The 23,837-nt window shown below is 41.9% G+C and overlaps 1 protein-coding gene across 15 annotated transcripts in view; it reads right to left on the bottom strand.

The window, feature by feature from the left end:
• Dennd1a (DENN domain containing 1A) overlaps positions 1-23,837 on the bottom strand; it is a 534,503-nt gene that overhangs the window by 167,948 nt on the left and 342,718 nt on the right. For all 15 annotated transcript variants that reach the window (XM_029559484.1, XM_008824487.2, XM_008824462.3 and 12 more), the window contains one exon: positions 11,541-11,642. In XM_029559484.1, coding sequence (XP_029415344.1) covers positions 11,541-11,642 — 102 coding nt within the window. The remainder of the gene's footprint in view (positions 1-11,540; positions 11,643-23,837) is intronic.

Below are 23,837 nucleotides of genomic sequence, written 5' to 3' on the forward strand. Positions count from 1 at the left end.
AGATTGTATAAGCGTTACAATTCATCTGTAAGCCTAGAAATGTAGAGCCAATTTTTTTAAAAAAATGTAAAAAAAAGCGTATATTAAAATGAAACGGAGATCTTCTTTAAAAGGTAAAAACTCATTCAATTTTATGTGTTACAGGTTTTATACTGAATTAAAAAATGTACAAGTGTATTAATTCAACTGTGAACCTAAAAATTTACAGTCACTGTTGAAAGAGATGTACCCTTGCTCTGGAGTGTGTTACTGAATATGTTAAAGCTATAATGAAATGCTTCTTCTAATCATCGTAGTTATTAAATTTAAAAAAATTTTTAAAAATAATTCTTCAAAGCATAAAAATTTCCTCCTTAATAATTAGTAGATGTGAAAAACACTAGTACTGAAATCTACCTGATGACTTTATATCCATGGTCAGGTGCCAAGGAGCTCAGAAAGTAACCAACTGTGACTAGTAATAATCAGATACATAGCAATTAGAGATGCATGTGCAAATACCTAAGCGTTAGTAGTATTAAAAATGAGTTTTTCTGTATGAAACAGTATATTTTAAAATAAAACGAAGATCCTTTTTAAAGGTTAAAACCTCATTCAATTTTATGTCTTACAGGGTTTAACCTAAAAATTTACAGCCAATTTTGAAAGAGATGCATCTTAGCTCTGGAAATTGTTATTGAATATGTCAATGCTGTTGTAATGAAATGCTCTAAGTATGTGGTTATTAAATAATCTTAAAAAATGTATGCAGAGACCAGTGGTCAGCCTACAGTGTTATTCCTCAGCAGTCCACCTTTTTCTTTTTTGAAATCATGTCTGTCATTGTGACTGGGGCATGCCCATTAGGCTAAGATGGCTAGACAAAGAGCCCTAGGGACCCTCCTGTCTTGATCTCCCCATGGCTGGGATTCCAAGTATGTTCCACCATGCCTTTTAAAGTGGGTTCTAGGGTTTGAACTCAGGTCCTTATGTTTGAGCAGCAAGCACTTTACTGACTGAGCTACTTTCCCAACTTCTAGTTCTACATATTAAAAAAATATTTTATATTATTTTATGTGTATGAGTGTATTGCCTACATATATGTAAGTATACCTGTGTCATTCCATAATGCCCTTGGAGGTCAGAAGAGGGCATGAGATCCCCTGGAACTGGAATTACAGACCGTTGTGAGCTGCCATGTGGGTGTTGGAAACCAAACTCCGGTCCTCTGCAAAAGCAGCCAGTGCTCTTAACTGCCAAGCCATCTCCCCAGCCCCTAGTTCTACACATTTTTAAAGATGCAAATAACCACGTGTCTCCAGGGGATCCAACAGCCTCTTCTGACCTCCGAGAGCACTGCATGACAAGGGTACACTTACCTACATGCAGGCAATACATGCATGCACATAAAATAAAAACATAATAAAATAAAAAAAGATGCAAATAACCACGTGTCTACCACTACAATAAAGATACAGAACAACTCCATCAGCCCTCACATTTCCTTGGTGCCACCTAAAGTCCTAGAATCACACATCTGATGTCTGTCTCTAGTTTTATCTGCATCAGAAAACCTTAGAAGAGGATTCCTTCACTCATCAGAAAAGACTCGTGACACATCTACTTTGTTGGGTAAATCATTAGCTTCTAATTTTGTGGATGTACCACTATTAGTTTATATGCTTGTCTGATGAAGGATTTTGTTTTGTTTTGTTTTTCAGGTAAGGGCAATTAAAAGCAAAGGTGCTGAAAACACACACATACATTTGTTTGTATGTAGGTAAGTGTTCATTTTTCTTCAGTAAATACCTAGGAGTGTGACTGGTCACATAGTAAACATATGCATAAAGGTTATAAGAATGTCTCGGTTTTCAGTCTAGCATACCAAGGGGTAACAGCAGTATTTCATTGTGGTTCCTGAGCCCTCCACCTAATGTTGAGTGTCCTTCATGTGCTTTCTGGCTAAATGTCTATATTTGGATCTCCTTAAGTCTTTTGTCCACTTTATTTAGTTCTCACATTATTGAGTTTTAGTGTTTCTTTTAGACAAAGACGTTTTCTTTAAATTAATTACATTTATTTATTTAGTGTATGTGATGGGGTGTGTGTGTGTGCGTGTGCCACGATGATACATGTGCGGAAGTCAGAGACAACTTGCAGGAGTCAATTTTCTCCTTCCACCACAGGTCTCAGGACCATGTGTATCCTGGAGATCAAACTCAGGCGGCAACTGCCTTTTACCCACTGAACCATTTCACTTCCCCCAAAGCTTTTTCTTTAAGGATATAACTCTTGAGAACACTTTCTGTATCCGTGGCTGGCTCTTCATTTTGTCAAGTGGCAGTTTTTGAAGGAGGTATTTACTATTTTGAGGTCCACCTCATGACTTTTTCTTTGATGATGCATGCTTTCTATGTCTTAGCTAAGAAATCTTTGCTGACCTCACACTCATGAAGGTTCATATTTTCTTCTAGTTGTTTTATGGTTTCTACTTCTTTGTTCAGGTGCTTACTACATTTTGAGCTTGTATTTGCATGAGGTAAGAGTTAACGTTCCACTTTTCCATAATGACATCCAGTTGTTTTAGCTCATTTACTGTAGATAACAAAAACCAACTGACTACTTATGTGAAGGTCTACTTTTGAATTCCTCATTTCTGTCTACTGGCCTGAATGTTTATCTGTACTGTCTTGGTCACTGTAACTTTGTTGTAAGTCTCACAGGCAGGTAATGCAAGTTTTATAACTTTAGCTTTCTTTTTCAACATTGTTTTGGCTATTCTAGTTATTTCGCATATTCATATATATATATATATCTTAGAACTAGCTTATCAAGCTTTTAAAAAAGCCATCTGGAATTTGGGTTGGGATTATATTGAATCTATAGGTCAATTTAGGCAAATTAACATCTTAAAAATATTGAGTAAAAAAATATTTAGTCTTCCAATCCAAAACATGGAATATCTCTTCATTTATTTAGGTCTTTTGTTTTTTTCCCTCAAATGTTTTACATCTTGCTACACACAAATCTTACACAGTTTTTGTTAAATTTATTTCTAAGTATATTTTGTGTTTTGTATGCTATTTTAAGTGACACTTTAAAAATCTTGTTTTCAATTGCTCATTTCAAGTATACAGGAATATATTTGAATTTTTACAGTGACCTTTTCCTGTGCCCCTGCTGAAGTGACTTGTGAGACTCCTTAGGATTTTCCATATATATGAACATGTCTCAGTAAAGACAATTCCACTTGCTTCTTTCTTTCCCTCTGTGTATTTGTGTGGTGTGCCCCTATGTGTGCGTGCAGAACAGAGGCCAATGTCTGGTCTTCCTCAATTGTGTTTCAGGGTTTGTTTTTGTTTTTTGTTTTGAGCCAAGGTCTTACCCTGTAGCTCTGGATGGCCTGGAATTTGCTGTGTAGACCAGGCTGGCTTTGAACTCAGAGTTTTGCCTTTCTGCTTCCTGAGTGCTAGGATTACAGGTGTGGGCCACCATGCCCAATTTTTTCTTTTTCAATTTTTAAAAATTTTTTTAAAAATATTTTATTTGCTGGGCATGGTGGTGCACGCCTTTAATCCCAGCACTCGGGAGGCAGAGGCAGGTGGATCTCTGTGAGTCCAAGGCCAGCCTGGTCTACATAGTGAGTTCCAGGACAGCTGGGGCTACAGGGGGACCCTGTCTCAAAAAGACCAGTATTATGCAATGCCCAAGGAAGTCAGAAGAGGGCCTTGGATCCCCTGGAACTGGAGTTATAGATATTTGTTAGCTGTCATGTGGGTGCTGGGAATTGAAGCCAGGTCCTCTGCAAGAGCAGTCAGTGCTCTTAACTGCTGAGCCATTTCTCCAGCCTCTTTTTTGAAAATTTTGAGACAGGCTTGCTCACTGACTCTGGAGCTCATTGATTCAGGGATTTCCTGTCTCCCCAATCCAGCGCTGGGATTACAGATGTGTGCGACTGCATCTAACTTTTTACATGGTGCTGGGGTTCAAACTCAGGTCCTTATGCTACTGCAACAGGCACTTTATTGTCTGAGTTGTCTCCCCAGCCCCTATTTACTTCCATTATTGAGAGATTTTATTCTTTCCTTTCTTTCTTGTCCTAGAAAGCTGAATAGGAGAAGCAGGTTCTTCTCTGGGTTCTATACTCTGGGGGAAAGTGAGTGGCTTCTCTATCAAGCATGACATGAGCTGCAGGCCCTTCTAGATGTTTCTCTTACAATGAAGAGTTCCTGTTCATTAAGAACATTTAGATGAACAGGTATTGAATTTTTTCTAAAATACATACATTTGCAGTTATCTTGGTCTAGTTTACTCTTTAAGTCTGATTTTCAAATACTTAGCCAATCTGCATTCATTTGATCATGGTGCATTATCATCTTTTAAAAATTTTTTTATTTTTAAATTTTATTTTATGTGTGTGTGTGTGTGTGTATTGCCTGCATGTAGGTAAGTGCACCTGTGTCGTGCAATATCCGTGGAGGACAGATGAGACTGTTGGATCCCCTGGAACTGCAGTTATGGACAGTTGTTGGCTGCCATCTGGGTGCTGGGATTCGAACCCCAGTATTCTGCAAGAACAGTCAGTGTTCTTAGACACTGAGCCATCTCTCTAGTCCACATTATCATCTTTTTATTTCATTGAATTCAATTTGCTAATTATTTTAACATTCTTCTTATGTGTATTTATGAGGCATGTTAGTCTGTAGTTTCATTTTCTCATAAATTCTTCGGTTTTGTCTCAGGGTAATACTGATTGCATAAAACAAAAGAGGGTTTTCCTTTTACTTCAGTACTCTGAAAAAGTTTATATAGGATTATATTCTCTTTTTTTTTTTTGGTGTTTTTGAGACAGGGTCTCCCCGTAGCCTCAGCTGTCCTGGAACTATGTAGACCAGGCTGGCCTGAACTCATAGAGATCCACCTGCTTCTGCCTCCCGGGTGCTGGGATTAAAGGCATGCGCCACCATGCCCAGTGAATTACAGTTATTCTTAAACGAATGATAAAACCAGCCTAATAGACTACCTGGATCTATACTTCTCTTTTTAGGAAAGTTTTAAAAGAATTTGAAAATTTACATTTATTTATTTGTGTGTGCACTCACACATGGCAGCGGTTATGTGAAGGTCAGAGGACAGCCTACAGGAGTCACTTCTCTCCTTCTACCACATAGAGCTCCAGGGGATCAAACTCAAGTCATTAGCTTTGACAGTAAGTGCCTTTACCAGCTGAGTCATCTTGCTGCCCCATGTGGGGAAGTTTTAATTAAAAATTCAACTTAAAAAAATATTTTATAATTTTTATTTTATGTGTATGAGTGTATTATTGCCTGCATGTATGTGAGTGCACCCATGTCGTGCAATGCCACAGAGGTCAGAAGAGGGCTTCAGGTTCCCCTGGAACTGGAGTTAAAGATGGTTCATAGCCACCATGTGGGTGCTGGGAATCGAACCTGGGTCCTCTGCAAGAGCAGTCAGTGCTCTTAACTGCTGAGTCATCTCTCCAGTCCCTTATTCAACTTATTTTTAAACAATGGTATTAAATTTTTTTCTTCTTGAGTCACTTTCAGAATTTAAGCACTTGAAGGAATTTATTCATCTAAATTGTCAAAATTATAGCATAATATTCATATAGTTTTATTTTCATTTTCCTTTTTTTAAAAAAAATAAGCTTTTATTTTGGAATTTTTTAGGCTACAGAAAGTTACAAGACAGCACAAATAATACCCACGTCTCACTCAGTTTGTTTCCCTGCTATATCTTATATTGTCATTAAAATTCTATAGAAATGAAAACTCCAATGTTGATGTGTTGCTATCAGCAAAACGTAACAGCACAGTGTGAGGTTTTCCACCGCCATCCCTTTCTTGTCTCAGGATCCGACCAGGACTCTACTCTGCACTTTATTGTCAGGCTTCCTGTCTCCTCTGCTCAGTAACTGGAGACTTGTTCCTCAGCTTTCATCATTTTTTTTATGGCCTTGACACATACTGGTCAGGTATCTTCTGCATAATTGGAAAACATTTTTATAAAGAATAATGCAGAGATGAAGAATCCTTTCTATCGCATCACATCAGGTTACATGGCAGCCACAGACCACCCACGATGATGTTCAACTGAGCTGTCTGGCTGTCTTTCCTATAAAGGTACTATTGCTTCCTTTGCAAGCTCTACGTTTAAATTAATTTCTAAGTTTGCATACAGCATAATGGCATGCTTATTTACACGTCATTCTTCCACATGCCCCCTTCTCTGCTTTTATATCACACAAATTCCATTGCCTTCCTTGAAAATGCTGATTTTGAAGCAAAGATCGGCTGGGCGTGGTAGCACATGCTTTTGATGCCAGCACTTGGGAGGCAGAGGCAGGCAGAGCTCTGTGAGTTTGAGGCCAGCCTGGTCTACATAGTGAGTTCCAGGACAGCTGGGGCTACAAGGAGACCCTGTCTCAAAAAGACAAAAAAAAAAAAAAAAAAGTAAGTAGAAGCAAAACTTTAACACGTGTCCCAGCATGAACATGCTTCTGGAAGGAAGAGCATTTACAGGTATGATTTGACTTTCTCTATATTGAAGACTCATTTCTTTTTACCATTGTTTTTTATTTATTATTTTTTTATGCTTTGAAGAATTATTTTTCTTTAATTTTTAAAAAAATAATAACCACATGATTAGAAGAAGTATTTCATTACAGCTTTAACATGCTCAGTAACAGTTTCCAGAGCAAAGACACAGCTCCTTCAAAAGTGGCTATAAAATTTCTAGGTTCGCTGTTGAATCAATACATTTATACAATATTGAACTCAGTATAAACCCTGTAAGATATAAAATTGAATGAGTTTTTACCCTTTAAAGAAGATCTCCATTTCAAGATATGCTGTTTCCTACATTTTAAAAATATTATCTTTCTTTTTTTTTAGAAGAAGCATATCATTTACAGCTTTAACATGCTCAGTAACAGTTTCCAGAGCAAAGACACAGCTCCTTCAAAAGTGGCTATAAAATTTCTAGGTTCGCTGTTGAATCAATACATTTATACAATATTGAACTCAGTATAAGCTCTGTAAATTGAATGAGTTTTTAACCCTCAAAAGAGATCTCCATTTCATTATAAAATATACTGTTTCTTACAGAAAGACTCAATGATTTTGCTACTAACACTGAGATGTTGGCACATGCATCTTTAATCTGTATGTATCTGATTATTACTAGTCATAATCGTTTATACTCAGATCCTTGGCACCTGTGTATGTCTATTATTTATTATTTTTATTTTATGTGTATGAGTGTTATGCCTGCATGTAGGTAAGTACACCTGTGTCATGCAATGCCCACGGAGGACAGAAGAGGCTGTTGGGTACCCTGGAACTGGATTATGGACAGTTGTTAGCTGCCTCGTGGGTGCTAGGATTTGAACCTGGGTCTTCTGTAAGAACAGTCAGTGTTCTTAACTGCTGAGTCATTTTTCCAGCCCCGACACAGTGGAATTTTTATAGAGAGCACCCAATTGCACATTTTGCATTATTAACTTCTTAAATTGGAGCATTTGGATGTATGATATGGTTTGAATCTGGAATATCACTCACAGGCTCATGTTTTGAGCATTTGGCCTCAGGACAAGGGACACCAGGGACCCAGTTACTTTGTTTTGACTTCTTGGCTATGATAAACTGTAACTTTCTGAAACCATGAACTAAAATCTTTCCATTAAGTTGCTTCTGTCAGGTATTTTTTCACGGTGATGAGAAAATAACTACTGAAACACATGTTTAATATAATAATGCAGTAGGTAAATTCATCATCTTGCTAATATGTCTATTTGTTCTGTGTGTGTGGTTCCTGGAAAATATTTCGAGTATTCAGTATGGGCTGGCCAGTTATAACCCTATCTTTTTACTTTCAGTAGTTTTCTCTGAGGTTAACAATACTCATCTTTAACTTGACACAGTCTATCTTCCAATAATATTACAAAAATTTATAATGTGAAATACTAATAAACAGCATGGTTCCATTCTCCAACTCTGCTGTCCTTTACCATATTTTGTTGTCATATATTTGCCTCAATATACATAATAACATAACAATACATTGTTATTATTAGTGCTTGAAGACTTGGTTATTTTTTTATAGAAATTAACAATGAGAAACTAAGTTTCTTATATTTAGCTACATATTTACTGTTTCTGGCTGTCTTCACTCCTTTATCATGTAGTTTCCTTACATTATTATTTCCACCTGAAGGATTTCCTTTGATATTTCTTGTAGCTCAGATCTGCTGATAATTATTTCTCTATTATTTTTATTTTATGTGTATGAGTGTATTGCCTGCATGTGTGTAAGAACACCCCTGTTGTGCAGTGCCTGTGGAAGTCTGAAGAGGGCATCAGAGCCCCTAGAACTGGAGCTGTGGACAGTTGCTAACCCCCTATATGGGAGCTGGGAATCCAACCCGTGTCCTCTGCAAGAGCAGCCAGTGCTCTTAACCACTGAGTCAACTCTCTAGACCTTCCTCTCTCATTTTTTTTCTTTTGTCTTTTATGTGTATGAATGCACTGCCTGCATCTATGTATGTGCACCTGTGTTGTGCAGTGCCCACAGAGAACTCCCCTGGAAATGGAGTTACAGCTGGCTGTTAGCTACTATGTGGGTGCTGGAATTTGAACCCAGGGGTCCTCTGAAAGAGCAGCCAGTGCTCTTAACCACTGAGCCACCTCTCCAGCCTGCTATTCTTTTTTTTTTTAATCTGAAAAAAATATTTAAAAGTTTGCTTTCATCTTTGGAGCACAATATTAATGGAGATAGATTACTTAGGTTGAAAACTTATCTTTCATAACTTTCAAAATATTCCATTGTGTTCTGGCTTACATAATTTCTGACCAAAAGTCTGCTGTAATCATTCCTTTCTCTTACTTAAAAAAAAAAAGTCTTTTTATTTTATGTGTATGAGTACATTGCCTGCATTTATGCAAGTGCACCTATGTTGTGCTATACCTGCAGAGTCAGAAGAGGGTGTTGGATCTCCTGGAGCTGGAGTGACGATGGTTAGCTGCCATGTGGGTGCTGGAACCAAAGCCCAGTCCTCTGCAAGAACAGCCAGTGTTCTTAACCACTGATCCATCTCTCCAGCCCCTCTCTTACTTTTTCCCTTTGTTACTGGTTTTAAGCAATTATCACAACATTGGTTTTGTTCAGTACAGCGTGCTTGCATTTGGTTCACTGAGCGTCTCAGAGGTCTTATTTTATCACTTTCATTAAAAAGTTTTAAAAACTGACTACAATCTCTTTAAATTTCTGTTTTCCCCCGTTGTTTTCATCTTCTGGGACTCTAACTGCATGTATGTCAGTGGGCATGGGTTAATTTGATTCTATCCCCCTGCCCCGGCTTCGTACTGGTTTTTGCGACTATGCTCTCAAGCTCAAATACCTTTTATTTTGCAGCAATTCATCTCTAATCTAGATTTTTTTCTCATTCCAAGCACTGTGCTTTCTCCTTCTAGATGTTTCCTTGCATATCTTCCATGTCTCCCAGCAGGGCCTCTTCAAACCATGGGCCTATCTATAATCATCTTAAATATCTGATGTTTCTATTCTCACCTTTGTTTATACTGACTAATTTTCCTCTTGTTATAGAGTACGTTCCCAATTCTCAATGTGTCTTGTACTTTTAAAACAGCACACTTGCTAGTGAATACCTGCAATCCCAGCAATCAGGAAGCTGAAGCAAAAGGGTCATGAATTCAAGAACTGCCTAACCTATGAAGCAAGATCCTGTCTTAATAACAAAAAATAAATAAATAATGCTGATATTGATGGCACCTTGTTGAGTGCTGGGTTTTTGCTTTCCCCTTTTAAATAGGGTTAAAGTTTATTTTGACAGGAGATTAAATTTTCCCCCCTATATTTTTGGAAGCTAAATTTCTGGGACATCAAATCAATCCTTTCAAGACTTTAGAAATAGGCTTGTTTAAAAACTTAATAAAGTTTATACACATAAGCATGCACTCACTTATTTAAAAAATTATGCCCAGTGTGATGAGTTCTTCCCCAGTAACTAACACTCAGAAGAAAAAAATTGCACATTACTTGTACCTCTTATGCTTCCCAAAGCTTGATTTTGCACTTTTCTAGGGCAGAGACAAAATAACATTTAGTGGAGAGTCTAAAGACCAGAATACCAAGGCCTAGCCTCCTTAGGGTGCGAGTGGTAGTCCTTGGCAATCACCACAATGACCTGCTCTGGCTGCTCAGACCCTAAATGATTGCCAGATTGTGTGATCTCTCCTCTTGCAGATTTCATTTGGAGTCTTAAGCCTATACAAGGGTAGATTAGTCAACAACAGGTTGGTCAGGTCAGATTTCTGGTGCTCTTTTGCTGAGCAGGTCCCTCCTGTCTAGTATTCTCATCCCCAAATTTAAACTATTTATCCCTCAAACTGGGCTTCTCAGATGTTTTTTTCCTCTCATTTTAATTACAAATCTAAAAAGAAAAAATATTAATCAATTAAGTTTTTGTTTTTTTTTAAAGTAGGGTTTTATATGAACCAGACCAGCCTTAAACTCACTATGTAGTTGAGAATGATCTTGAACTTTTAATTCTCCTGCTTCCACTTGCTAAGTGCAGAGATTATAGACATGTGCCATCACTTCTAGTTTATGTGACGCTGGAGTGGGACCCAGAGCTTTGCTCAGATTAGGCAAGCACTGTACCACCTGAGCTACAGCCCTAGCTGCTACAAGAGAATTAAAAGCCTGGAGTATGTTGCATTTAGAGGCTGTGGACTGGCAAAATGCTTAAGAGATGGACTCTTTCAGAAGCTGTGGCAAAAAGATATTGTAAAGTCAATTGTGGACATACTGATACACTAAAAGTACCAGGTCCTGTGCCAAATTCAGGGACATAAAGATGAGCAGGACAGGATTTCCCCTTGTGAGAATCTGTATCTCAGGGAGCACTGCAGAATCAAATTGATGACTTCTCATGCATACATCAAGTACCTCAGGGACCATCCCATCCCTAACTCAGGAATCCTGAATGCAGTGAGGAAAGTGAGGCCAAGCTGGAAACCCCTGCTGTGGCCTGCAATACACAGAGGGTCCAGGCTCAGACTGTCAGGACCTGGAGAGTATGAGTGGTCCCCTTACTTACCTGTAACTGTTAACTGTAACTTAATTTTTTTAGGGAATACAGGTACCATTTACTGAACCCTGACAATATGGAAGCATGATGCCAAGCACTGGATAAACATTTCTATGTCTTCTACAACAATCCTAGGAGCTTTGCTAGTATTTCTTTTACAAAGTAGAGGCCCAGAGAGGGAAAGAAATTAACTCAAGCTCCTTGCTTCCCTGTGGCCACCTCATTTCATTTCAAAGGCACCTTGCAATTTGCCATCTTCAGAAAGCCTACATCATATGGATGTTTCCTTGGTGGCATTATTGAACGGAGGCATTGTTCTACTACACACCAGGCCCCACTGTGCCACAGCTGTCTCGCCTGCTAGCCCTAGTCATGCTCACTTCCATGGCATGAGCACTCAGGTGTCAGAACTCACAAACTCATTACCCACCACATCATTTGGGAGGCTCTGGAGGTCATCAAAGGGGGTTTCCAGGGTGTTGGTGTCCACGTTCAGGATCACAACATCATCCAGGGCCATGTTTCTGACCTTCTACAAAGAAAAAAAAAAAATCCAGAAAAGGAAGTCACTGGAATGCCACCAAGAACACAAGCTGCTTCCCTTGGCCTTCTCCAGGGAAGAAGAATGGGAAAGAAAGTGCCACTGGGTAAAGGCTTACCCTGAGACAGCCCAATACTATATGGCTCACCTTTGTTGCTGATTTAACTCTCACAAAAATTCTCCAATTTGCATGGTCACCCCCACGTCCTAGGAGTAAAGTCCATTTCACAGAGGCTAGGTAACAAACCCTAGGTCATGCAGCTAGGGAGTAAGAGGCATGGCACCTAAAAATTTCCAGGTTCTTCCCAGCAGCAGGATAGAACCAGAGAACAGAATCCTAGAATTCTTCCTTGCCATGACCAGAGCCGCTAACTCCTGCTACTGACTTCTCCAGAGTACCGGTGCCACTCCACAAACTGATGAATCATCTACTAAGCACTTCCCATGGGTGGAGAACCAGAGGACTGACAAGACTATTTACTAAGTTTCTTTTCCCCTCCAAACCCCAACGCTCCTATTAACTGCAGCTTTATTTTCAGGGTGAACAGCTACCATCAAATGAGGAGTTAATAATAAAGCCACCAAGTGCCGCACAGCACTGTGTCTTACAAACCTTCAAGTGCAGAGAATACTCGGGCTCACAGTGGACCGCCAGGACCCCTTAGCTACCCTGCTTAACCCCAAGGTATTTCTTCAAGGGTACTACAAGGAAGTTACAAGAAGGGCGCCAACCACCATATCGTCCACAATAGTCACACACACTTCAGAGCTCACAGCCATCTGCCCCACTGGTGTGACAGAGAGAGCTGGAGATGTGATGTCAACACCCCATTTTCAGGGATGAGAAATGGAAGCTCTAGGAAGTGACAAAGCTTGCTCAAGGTGGCTTCCTCATCTGTGAAACTGGAATAGGTGGCTTACCACCTCCAAATCTCTTTGGGCTGCTATGAAGATTGGAGGTTCTGTATGCACAATGCTGGGCATACAGTAGCTCTCCATACACAGTGGCTATGGCTGTTACTTTTTACTATATGCTGTCAGGAGCTGCAATGGCAGCAGCCTGTTGGTGGCAACAGCTTGGCTCTCATTTCAAAGGCTGAGGACAGTCACAGGAGGCGGAATCAGAGTGGCAGAGAGGGTGCCAGGCTTCAAGTACCAAGCTGAGGGCCCCTGCACACTAGCACCTCTTGCTTTGCCTCAGCTGAGCCTCCCAATAGCCTGAAACAGAAAGGGCAGGAGGCAACGGCCACTGGAGAGCAGTCTCAGGGCTGAAAGGCCCTGCAAGTGGGTGTTGAGTGTGGACCAGAATCGAGCCTTGTTTCTATGTTCCCAGAGTGGCCTGAGCAGCACAGACTAGCCCTTGTGGTCTCTCAGAGCTGAGCTGGAACAGGCTTTTGATTTCCTTCCACTCCTGGCTGGAGGACTTGCTGGTTAAGCTGTGTGGAGTGTTTACTTTTTCAACAATGGCAGCAGGCTGAAGAAGAGGAAAAACCCTGGCCCCTTTTCCTGATTTAGCAGGCCAGGGTCCCTTCAGTAACCAAAATGTCCCCAGCACTGGGCTCCAGGCAGGAGCTAGGTCGGCACAGTTTCCTCTCCTGGGATAATGCTGCCCTGCCGGTGGCAAGGCCTCTTCTAAAGGGGCTGGCATGGGCTCAAGGGGCTTCCTGAAGCTCAGAGTTCCCAAGGAAAGAACACTGGTGGTTTGGCCAGAGGGTGCTCCCCCCCCCAAAAGTCTCAAGGAAACAAGAAGGCAAGAAAACACTCCAATAGAGGCTGTAGGGCAGAGATGCTGGTGGAGAAGGATGGTGGAGAAGCATGGGTATGGAGAAGAGCCCAGCATCTTCACTGCAAAGAGGGAGGCTCAGTGAGGCAAGCAAACTGCACAGTGGCAGACCCGGCTGTGAGGTGGAATCTGAAGAGATCCCCAGATCCATGTGCTCAGGATTCATACTGAGTACCAATGCAGGGTGGGTAGCGGTAACTGACACTCTCAGGGTCTGCTTTCTTTTGTGAAGAATGACAGGGGCAGGTAGTTGTAACTGACACTCACGGGACCTATTTTCTCTTGTGAAAAATTACACTTGCCCTTTGCAGCATAAAATTACATATGCCTACTGTACAAAAAATAGAAAGACAGGAGAGCTCAAAGATTGCTGTTTGGAGCCACAATTTAGGGGCACTCCCTTTACATTTCTCCCTCCCTACTTTTAAAACCACAGCTCTAAATCCTTCTTCATGTTCCCTCTCTTGATTTCCTCATTGATCACAACATAAGCAAAGCTCTACTTCATTAAAAGTTATGCTGGTTACTAATGTTCCAGAGTGTTTTGATACATCAAGGCCCTTTGGCTGAATGGTATTTCCAGTGCTTAAGAAGTGAATACATATGATGTGGTCATGGAATCTGAAGGCGTAAAGCTTTTTGCTTTGGGATGGGTTCCTAGAAGTGGAATTTAGTTTCTACTTCTTAAAAAGTGTCCCTCTCAAATTCGACTTTGTGAGAGATATCTTTACTTCCAATTATTTTAAAGTCATTTTATCCACAGCTTGTGTTTCCTACTCTAAGTGAAGAAAAATCAGCAAAGACACGAGCAGATGTCAAAATAGTCCTCCAAAAATCCTACCCAATTAAAACACTTACGAGTACCGCAGCACACCGAGACAGCTCTCCGGTAGCTTGTCCCACCAACACATTCCCTCTCTTTTTAGTTACAGCATATGCCAAAGCTCCTGCCAGCTGCAAACCCTTCCCCCACCAGACTCCATAGGCTTCTCCTCAGAACGGGAAGAAGAAAAAAGAAAACAACACTGACATACACACTGGCTTTCCAAATGGCATTTCTTACACAGAAACATAAAAATGGCATCGTCCCCATCAATATTGTTCATTAAGAAGTCTTTCCCTGTGTGCTGTCAGTCTTAGCTTGACCCTACCTTTGGGGCCAGGGAAGGGAACAATGTTAAGAATGTGAGATGTTCAGGGGAAGCTAATAGGGCACTATATGAGTCACCTTTAGCTTACCAGACCAAGTGGGAAGCCTTAAACACTATGCTGGATGTTACAAATCCTCTAGGCTCCCAGCTAGGAACTAGGGACAAGGCTGTACCAGCCTCATCCTGTGATGTTTAGAGATGCTAACATGTGGAAAGCAGTTTTAGCATGGTTTTCAGAACTTGGTGGCTCTGAGCCCAGGCCACTCTGAAGGCCTGCTGCACAGCATGCTTCCCACAACCCTCCCTTCACATAATTGGAGCAATGTGTTGAACTAAACTTACTTACACAGGTATCTGATTTCTTGTCTTATCTCTAGGCTTTGAATGAATGAATGAATGAATGAATGAATGAATATAGAGGCAGCAAAACTCAGAAGTGAGAAGCACAAACTCCAAAGCTAGTCTGAGTTCTACCCAACCACTTTGAGCAGCCATACCAACTTGGGCAAGTCAATCTTTCAGTGCCTCAGTTTCCTTCCTCCTTAGGTTCAGATAACAGAACCTATCTTACAAGCTTGCTATGAGCCTTAAATGGGCTAGCTTTTTAAGGTATTTAAAGCACTTGACACACAGGAGGTGCAAGTAAGTGTTTGTTAAATAAACACTAATGATCTTTCGAGGGTAATAAGTATATTCTACATCTTCATGATGGTGGTGGTTTCATGGGTAACTAAAACTGTCAAAATTTGTTGAATCATCCATGTTAAATGGATGGTTTGTTGTACATGAACTGCATTGCAATGAAGCTGAAAAACACACTGGAACTATGTCCACAAGACAGAATAAACTCACTAGAGACCTGGAAAGGCAGCAGTGCATGTATGATGGTGAATGAGTCCTCAGGACGAGGGAGCTTTTCCCAGGGTTATTCTACCAATGTTTGGCTCCCTGTGCCCTTCATGTCAGCCTAAGATCTTTGAAAACTTTCTTTTGTGTCATGTGCCCTGTTATAATAAGCATAAACTCTGAATGCCCTTGGACTTTTGAAATGCTTCCCTACATAAGAAGGGGTCTCTATGAGAGTCACTCTACCACTGATGTCCCCTGTAGCCAGGATTTCATACAGCTTTGCTCTCTAAAGTGGGATGCACAAAAATAACATCTACTATACTCATTCAAACCATATCAGCCCTGCCCCCTCCACAGAGGGTGGCTGCTATCCAGGAAGGGGATATCCAGGAAGGCAGCTAGTGATAAAAGGCAGGACTCACAGTCAGATCATACAATGAAGAAGAAGCATTGGCACTGGCAGGGATGTGGGTGCTGGGAGCATGTGGTGCTGGCAGCTGTGAAGACAACTGACTGCATGTTGAGGGGCAGGCCTACCTCCACCTCAGCCTCTTCCTGCACACTGTGCCACTGAGGACTGGAGGTGTTGGTGGGGGGGTCACTGAGGTGAATCTTTTGTTGTTGTTGTTGTGGATGTATACCAGGACCACCTTTGGGACAGAGCCATGCCTCACTTGCCTGCAAAGTGCCCAGCATAGATCTAGTCTAACTTAGGCACATGTTCCTTGGCTGGGGAGCGTGGAAGGGCTATGATTGGCTCCACTCTACTAGGAGGCCAGCCTCATGGCAGATGTCACTGTGAACCCATATGGACCATGCAAGTCCACTGTAAGCAAACTGGAGTCTGGTCCAGGAAGAGTGATGGGAATAGCAATGATGATGGCAATGACGAGACCCATACAAAATTACCATGATTAATTAGCAGGATGACTTCACAGTGGACAGGGAAGATAGGCATTAACTCAGGATGAAGACAGTGGGTTCTGGAACGAGACTACCTCATCCAAGCCTTGCTTGAGTTGTCTCACACACTGACTTCTGATAAGCTTTTTTGAGCCTGTTTTCTTATCTACAAAGTGTGTGTGTGTGTGTGTGTGTGTGTGTGTGTGTGTGTAAGCAAAACTTCACCCAGCTGTGCTGTTAAGATACTAAACTATGTGTGAACAATCTAGCACAATGCTGGGCATGGTGATGCATGACTTTTAATCCCAGGCCTGGGGAAGCAGAGGCAAGTGGATCTCTGAAGGTCCTGACCAGCCTTGTCAACATAATGAGTTCTAGGCCAGCTGGGGTTACAGGGAGACCCTGTCTCAACTCCTTTCCATCCTCCAAAAAAGTTTAGCACAATACCTGATTGTACTAAGAGGTTGATACATGAGGTACTATTGGAAAGCTTCTCTCCTTGTGATCTGACAGTTATGCTAATAAAAGGAATAGAGTTCTGAGAAGACAGAATCAAACTGATTTCCAGAGAAACGCAGAGACGAGTAAGACTCTATGATCATAATTTTGCACTACTAAAATTTAGACTACTATCAACCTTCTGTTCTTTTCCTCACTCTCGCTCAGGCTCAGGCTCAGGCTCAGGCTCAGAGGCCACATTATCTGAGTCTGGGACTCAGATCCGCTTCCATGATGCTGTGGGCAAGTCACTCAGCCCCTGTGTCGGTTTAACTATCCGAATGGTGGAGACACCGAGGACAGTGATTAACTGTAGGCTGGAGGAAACTGGGGTAGAGCGGGCACAGGAAGGAAGGACTTCTGTGGTGGTAATGCCATCTCTCGATGTGGGTGGTGGCCATTAGAGATCTCAGCTCCCGATGCATTTAGGACAGTACACTTTTTAAGACAACAAAATGTTTGTAGAAGTGGTAACAGGACCTCACCAGCTTGTTTTAGAAATTAATGAATTAATATGTATTATATGTATTATATTTAGGATGGTGCTTGGCATATAATTAGCACTAGATATTTAGCTATTCTTGTTATGAAAAACTGATACAATAATATGGCCAGTTATGACCTGAAGTTACTAAGCACCATCCATTCTGCATCTACCGGTGGTAGCACAATTGAGCTCAGAGTATGACTGCTGACATTTGTGTTTTCATATCTTATTTTATGTATTGTTATTATGTATTATTATTATTATTATTAGTGCATGTGTGAATGTCGACAAGCATGTGTACCAAGGTGCCATGGCTCTGTGCTTTCACTGTGGATTTCAGGGATTGAACTTAGGCTGTCAGGCTTGTGCAGCAAGTGCTTTTACCCCCTGAGCCAGTGCCAGTTCCTGACACTTGTTTTGAGAGGACCCTGCATCCCCATGCCCATGAATACTATGCTTTGGTTCAAATAAAGCCCTGTTTCAGTTCCTCCCTCTGGGAGAGGCTTTGACTGACCTGGCTCCTGACTCAGGCTAAGATATCTTCCCAAGTATTTCTCAGCAGCTTTCCCCCCAAAAGGTAGAGAATATAATTAAAATTAAACCCAAAGAGGCATCCCAGTAGTTTATTGATCAAAACTTTATACTAAATGACTACTGCTGGGCTTCATACAGTCACTTCGGCTAACCTTATGCCTAGGATTACAGAGGATCTGCAGGGGCCTGCAAGAGTCAAGAGCTGTTAAATGCTCCATATCCACCTCTTAGGATGTCGAGAGTAACACAATGATAGCTACTAGTTGTATCCTTAGGTGACCCAACCCTTCTGGTCTCATGACACCCCCCTGCATACTAGAAAGAGGGACACTGAGCAAAGTCTGTAAAGTCACAGGGTTCAACCCTGAACTCAGTTGATTAGCATTATAGGGAACCCAGCAACACCCCTGTACTCCTCCACCACACTACTTGCTCTGATGTACTGTTTCCAATGACAAATACAGTAATCCTCTGTTGGGTCTATAGCCCTTGAACACTTTGATGCCTGGCTCAGATTCCATTAAGATTCTGTGGGTTATCATACCCATCTGATGGATGAGAAAACTGAGGCTCAAGAGACGAAGCAATATGTCCATGTTGTTAGAACTGGTATATGTCAAGAGAAAGGACATGGGTGTGGGTTGCAGTGTTCTTTGTACTAGAAGGCATATATAAATATGCCCAAATGCATGCGCATACATATGAGCACACAACAAAGAACAGCTTGGGGAGCCGCTGGCCTCCTAGGAGGAAAGAAAGAAACCAAAGAGAAAGAGGAAAAGATGGGAAAAGGGGCAAGCAGGATTCAAAACTCTTTATTCTCTCCTGAAATCCTGGGTACATAAAGACGAAAAGTGACACTTTCCTTCCCTTTCTTGGGCCCCAGAGGTCATGAGCTGCCAAGCAGTTGATAAACGCAGTGGCTTTGCCTTGGAGTCAGGAGACGCTGATGTGCTCCTTCCTGCCCCACGAAATTAAAATCTAAGCCTATAGTTCAGAGACCCTAAGAACCCACTGGAATTTTCCAGGATGCTTTAAACAGAAACAGAAGCTTGGCAGGGGAGGGAAGTGGGGCAAATGCTCCCAGGTCAAGCCAAATCTACCCGCGAGGTAATAAGCACTGATGCTCATTAACAGGGCTAGAGATCCTCACACGAGGTCAGCACAGGGCATGTTCTTCAACTGCACTTCTTCTGAGTGGCCACATGGTCAGCTATTCATGAGAGCAGTTGGGCTGTCAGGATGCAGGGATGATTACACCATGACACTGAACTCAAGGAACTGCCACCTCCTATGATGCATCCTGTGGAAACCCAAGAAAGGACATGGAAGTGGAGGCCTTGCCCTAGCAGAGTCTCTACTCGTACCTGGGGTCTGCTTGTGCGTCAGACGGTCCCAAGGTTGGCATCCTGGCTTTTTACTTAGTATTTAGGTAGCTTCAGGTGAGTCACACTGCATCAGTTCCCCTCTCTGTGGGCTGGGAGCTATAATCCTTATCTCTAAGACTGGAGGAATTATCTCTGGGTGCTGAGTTCTCTCCTGAAACAGCCAGCAGAGAGAGCCTGGTCAATGTAGATAGGCCTCCCTCTCCCAGCTGGGTTCCTTCCAGTGTTTCTCCTGAAGCTACAATTTACAAGCCCACCCCAAAGCAGACTATCCAGTTGGAGTAGAGAGTAAGCCCTTCCCATCCCTGACTCTGCTACCACTGGACTCAGTGTCCTTGTGCATGCGTGTGTAGAAGAGGATGAGAATTCTGTATTCTCTATTCCCTCTCTCTGGTGGAAAGTGCAAATGCGAGGCCAGAAAGTGCACATGGTGAGACACACTGACTCCTTCCAGCTTCTAGATCCAATATGAACTCTTCCTGCTGCCTCCTGCTTCCATCACAACCAGCAGTCTCCAAACCTGAGTCAAGTACAATGGACAAGGGACTGGTAGCATTTGATAAAAACCTGCTCGGGAATGCTTCTCATGGCTTCACTCTCCCTTAAAATTATGGTTTTAACTCACCCTTCCCCATACACTACAGTAATGCTGTCACTTGGAAAGTTCCATGGAGTTTTAGAGCACACTCTATTTGTAAATGTCCTCCAAGCAGCCTTGTGGAGTAGGCATCATAGTCTCATTTTAGAGAAAACAATGGAAGCCCAAAAAAGACAAGTGACTTGCTTTAAGGGCTCAGAGTAGTAACAGAGGCATGAACTGAGCTAGGAACTCACCCACCCCAAGCCTGGAGCCCTTCTCCTGCTCCTATGTGGAACAGCACTTACTGAGGACAGTAACCATGCATTTGTCTTGTGACCACAACAGACAGGTTGCTAAGATGGATAAGAGGACATTATAGTCAGGGCAGTATGGTAGTTTCCACCTTTGCATGTTAAACAATTTCATATAATACCTTGGCTTGAATGCTTGTCTTGTCAGTATGACTCAATATGCTACTTAACTTCGCTGTGCCTCAACTTTATCACCTGGAAGATAGGGCTACTAATACCAAAACACAGGCTAGTTAGGAAAATTAGACAGTGAGTTTGCGATGTTTGCTGTACTTGGATTGAGGAGTTTCTCTGGGAGTGTAAGAGGATGTTGACTCCCCTTGTCCCCAAATGGTTTGGGGCCACCTTATCATAAAAGTGGGGTCTCGGGGTTGGGGATTTAGCTCAGTGGTAGAGCACTTGCCTAGCAAGTGCAAGGCCCTGGGGTTGGTCCTCAGCTCACAAAAAAAAAAAAAAAAAAAAAAAAAAAAAAAAAAAAAAAGAAAAGTGGGGTCTCACTCCTCCCACACAACTGCCACTGGCCAGCATTCATTCATCACTAAGCACAACAACCCCAATTCCCATCTCCACCTGCCTTTTATTTGAAATGTCAATTTTTAAAGAGTGGAGAGGTTGGAGATCCAATTTAACAAGCACGCTGAAACATTGTTTATTGCCCCCATAAACATGGCTTAGTGAGAATTACGGACTTAATCAGAGGGAACTGATCTCTTGTGAAAAGGAACACTTGAAATTTCAGAAATGGCACCTTCACTGTGAAATCTCTTAACTTTGCAAACAAACTACAGAGGGTTTTAAGTATGTGGGCAGTAAAGGGTGGCCACTGCTCGCAGGAGGCTCTAAGCCCTAAAGGTCCATAGCACCTTGAAGATCTAGGAAAAATAGCTGGGAAATCATGTTCAGGAGACATGGCTTGAAAAACACCAGGAAGATCTGCCAAATGGGAAGTAGGACTCAGCTAGATGCTGAGGGCTGCCCAGAGAGGACCCAGCCCCATGAGAACAGGTTGTGTAGAAAACAGCTGCATTGACTGGGCCAGTATCACCTCCCCTGTGTTTGAAGAAGCATGTGGCAAGAGGGAAGGTTTTGGGGAATCTGTTTCACAGAGGAGAGCTACTCTGTAAATCCACTCTACAGCATGGTTTTTGTGGGTGCTATTTTTTCCTTTAAAACAACCACCTTTCAAGGATGAGGTCCTTAGAACCCCAACTTCCCAATTTGAGGCTTCATTACAACTGCTCTGATCATTCCAGGAAAGGTTCTCATAAGACACCCCATCTTATACAGAATGTATCAGCCTGGCTGCCAGAGGCAGGAAAGGCAGCAGATATAAAATTTTATTATTTCAATACCCCAGTAGCAGCCAGGAGGACTTAATGAAATTGCCAAGATTTACAATCTGAAACAGCTATTGCACAGACAGATATGGTTAAAGGAGCTGCGCCCTCTGACCTTTCAACCCTTTGATCCTCTCACGGCAGGTGGCCTGGAGCCCCCTCCTGGGCATCTTCCCTCTCTTCCAGCCCTGCTGATCCTTGATGTGCAATAAGCCTGACCCTACACAGGTGACTCTCATGTGCTGATCACCAGCAGCTGCTGCTAATGGAACAGTCTAGGCCTGGAGAATCTGGCTCTGAGGTGGGGGATAAGGAGTGGGTAGGCAGGGGTCTAGACAGTGCTGAAATGAGGCTCAGTGCTGAAATGAGGCTCAGTGATGATGTCCCATAGTCATGGCCCAGCAATGGGTAATGATGTCATTATCAGAAACCCTAGAAATGGGACTCTGCTCTGCTCCCATTTATACTTTGAGTTAGAAAAAAGAAAACAAAACACCTTTTAAAACTCAATCACAAATCTAAAATAATAAGATAAAAGGAAAAAAAAATCAATCCATAAGTCCTAAATGTATCTCTTAGAACTTCCCCAAAACCATGTGCAGCAAATTTATACCAACGAAAATCAAAACAATTTTTGGAAACCTAAAATTGACTGTTTTCAGTTCCATGAAATTTCATTTAAAAAACCCCATATGCCAAAATGTCCAAATTCTCTTATTTTTAAAAATTGGGATGGCTTCCAAAAATCATAGCTATCTTTTTCTTTCTCTCTCTCCCTCTCTTTTTTTCATCTCCTAAAGCTAGGGATGGGTAATGCGCATATGTACTTATCAAGCTTCATAATTTAACCCATTTGGTCAGTACAAAATATCTGCAGTCAACTGCTTGAAGAGGGCCCTTTCCAGACCATGGCTGCTGGGCACCCAGGTTTAACAGGCACTGGGTATGGCTTAGGAAGTATCCAGGAGTCCAGACACCCTAACCTGCCCCTTTTAGCTTCTGTCGGGTACTGGTTCTAAGAAATGAAGCATTTGAGGCAGGACACATAAACGTGTGTGATGCTGGTGACGTCTAACAAGACTTAATGACATCACTGATCACACTTAAGAAAGCCTCAAGTCAACACCTATGTTTCTAAGCAAACACAAGGTAGGGGCCCCAAGCTTTACCTGTCAAGGTCTATGCTTAGTTTATATAGTCACCTTTGTAGCCTACACAGCAAAAATCTTACTGTTCAACTTTAAATTCATTTTGAACTCAGCTGAGACCCAAACATGGAAAAAGAGGTTTATTGACTACAGTTTTGTTCACATTTTTCTCTGTGGTTTATAGAGAAAGTGGTTAGCAAGAGATGGGGAAAGTCATTGTTATTACATCACAGTTGGGCTATTTTGTACAAACTATTAGAAATATTTATTAATACTATCTGCCATTGACTGAGAGCCTGTTCATGTGCATGAGGGTTAATGGTTTCTCTTTAGGTAGGTGTTCACATTTAGCTGATGGAGATCTGAAGGCACACAGCACTACCTCAGTGACTTGCTCTAGCTATGCAGAGACAAACACAGAGCTGCTCCAAAAGCCCACAGTCCATCCACATTTTTCTCAACAAAAGTAAAATACAAACAACATGCAATACTTCGTGCAGAAAATGCCGGATTTCAGCTTTGCTTACACATTGCCCTGGTCCATTTAAAGGCCTTCCGAATCAATTATTTTAGGTCATTAAGAGGAAGTTTAATTTGGTTGACAAACACCCCTACTGTGGTGACCTCACATATCAGCAGTAAAAGCCTGATGGTCACAAACTCGTACCATGAGTCGCTGAGCATAGTGTTAAACAGAACCACATGTGCCCAGGTCCCAAGTGGGATTTGCCTAGGCCAAGGGAACCTCTCTTCAATCATCGCTGCCATCCCAGTGCTCCCACCAGGCTCTGCCCCAGTTGCTTCCAAGGAGTTTATGAAAAGAAGTTACCAGTCCCATGGGGCTAACCTCAGTTAAAAGGGACTCCAAGTGAATGTCAATTTAGAAAAGTTAATCAGTGTAAAACAAAAAGAGGATGTAAAAGAGAGCAGAATCTGTCTTGGGTAGATGAGTTCTTTAGTTCTTTGAAGAGGGGATTTCAATTTGACAATCATGGAATGCTGGTACTCACTTCCATTTACTCAGCACCTATCATGTGATGCACACAGGCATCAGTGCGCGTGCACGCGTGTGTGTGCGTGTGTGTGTGTGCATGTGTGTGCGTGTGTGCATTTCCTTGCTTGCTCCTCATTAAAAATTTCCATGAAGTGGGGCTCTATCCATTCTACCAGGCAGAGAGTGTAAGCCTCAAAGGGGCACTTTAACACAGCCCTTGCAAGTC

This window comes from Nannospalax galili, unplaced genomic scaffold, assembly GCF_000622305.1.
Source record: "Nannospalax galili isolate Female #2095 unplaced genomic scaffold, S.galili_v1.0 scaffold290, whole genome shotgun sequence".
Lineage (NCBI taxonomy): Eukaryota > Metazoa > Chordata > Mammalia > Rodentia > Spalacidae > Nannospalax > Nannospalax galili.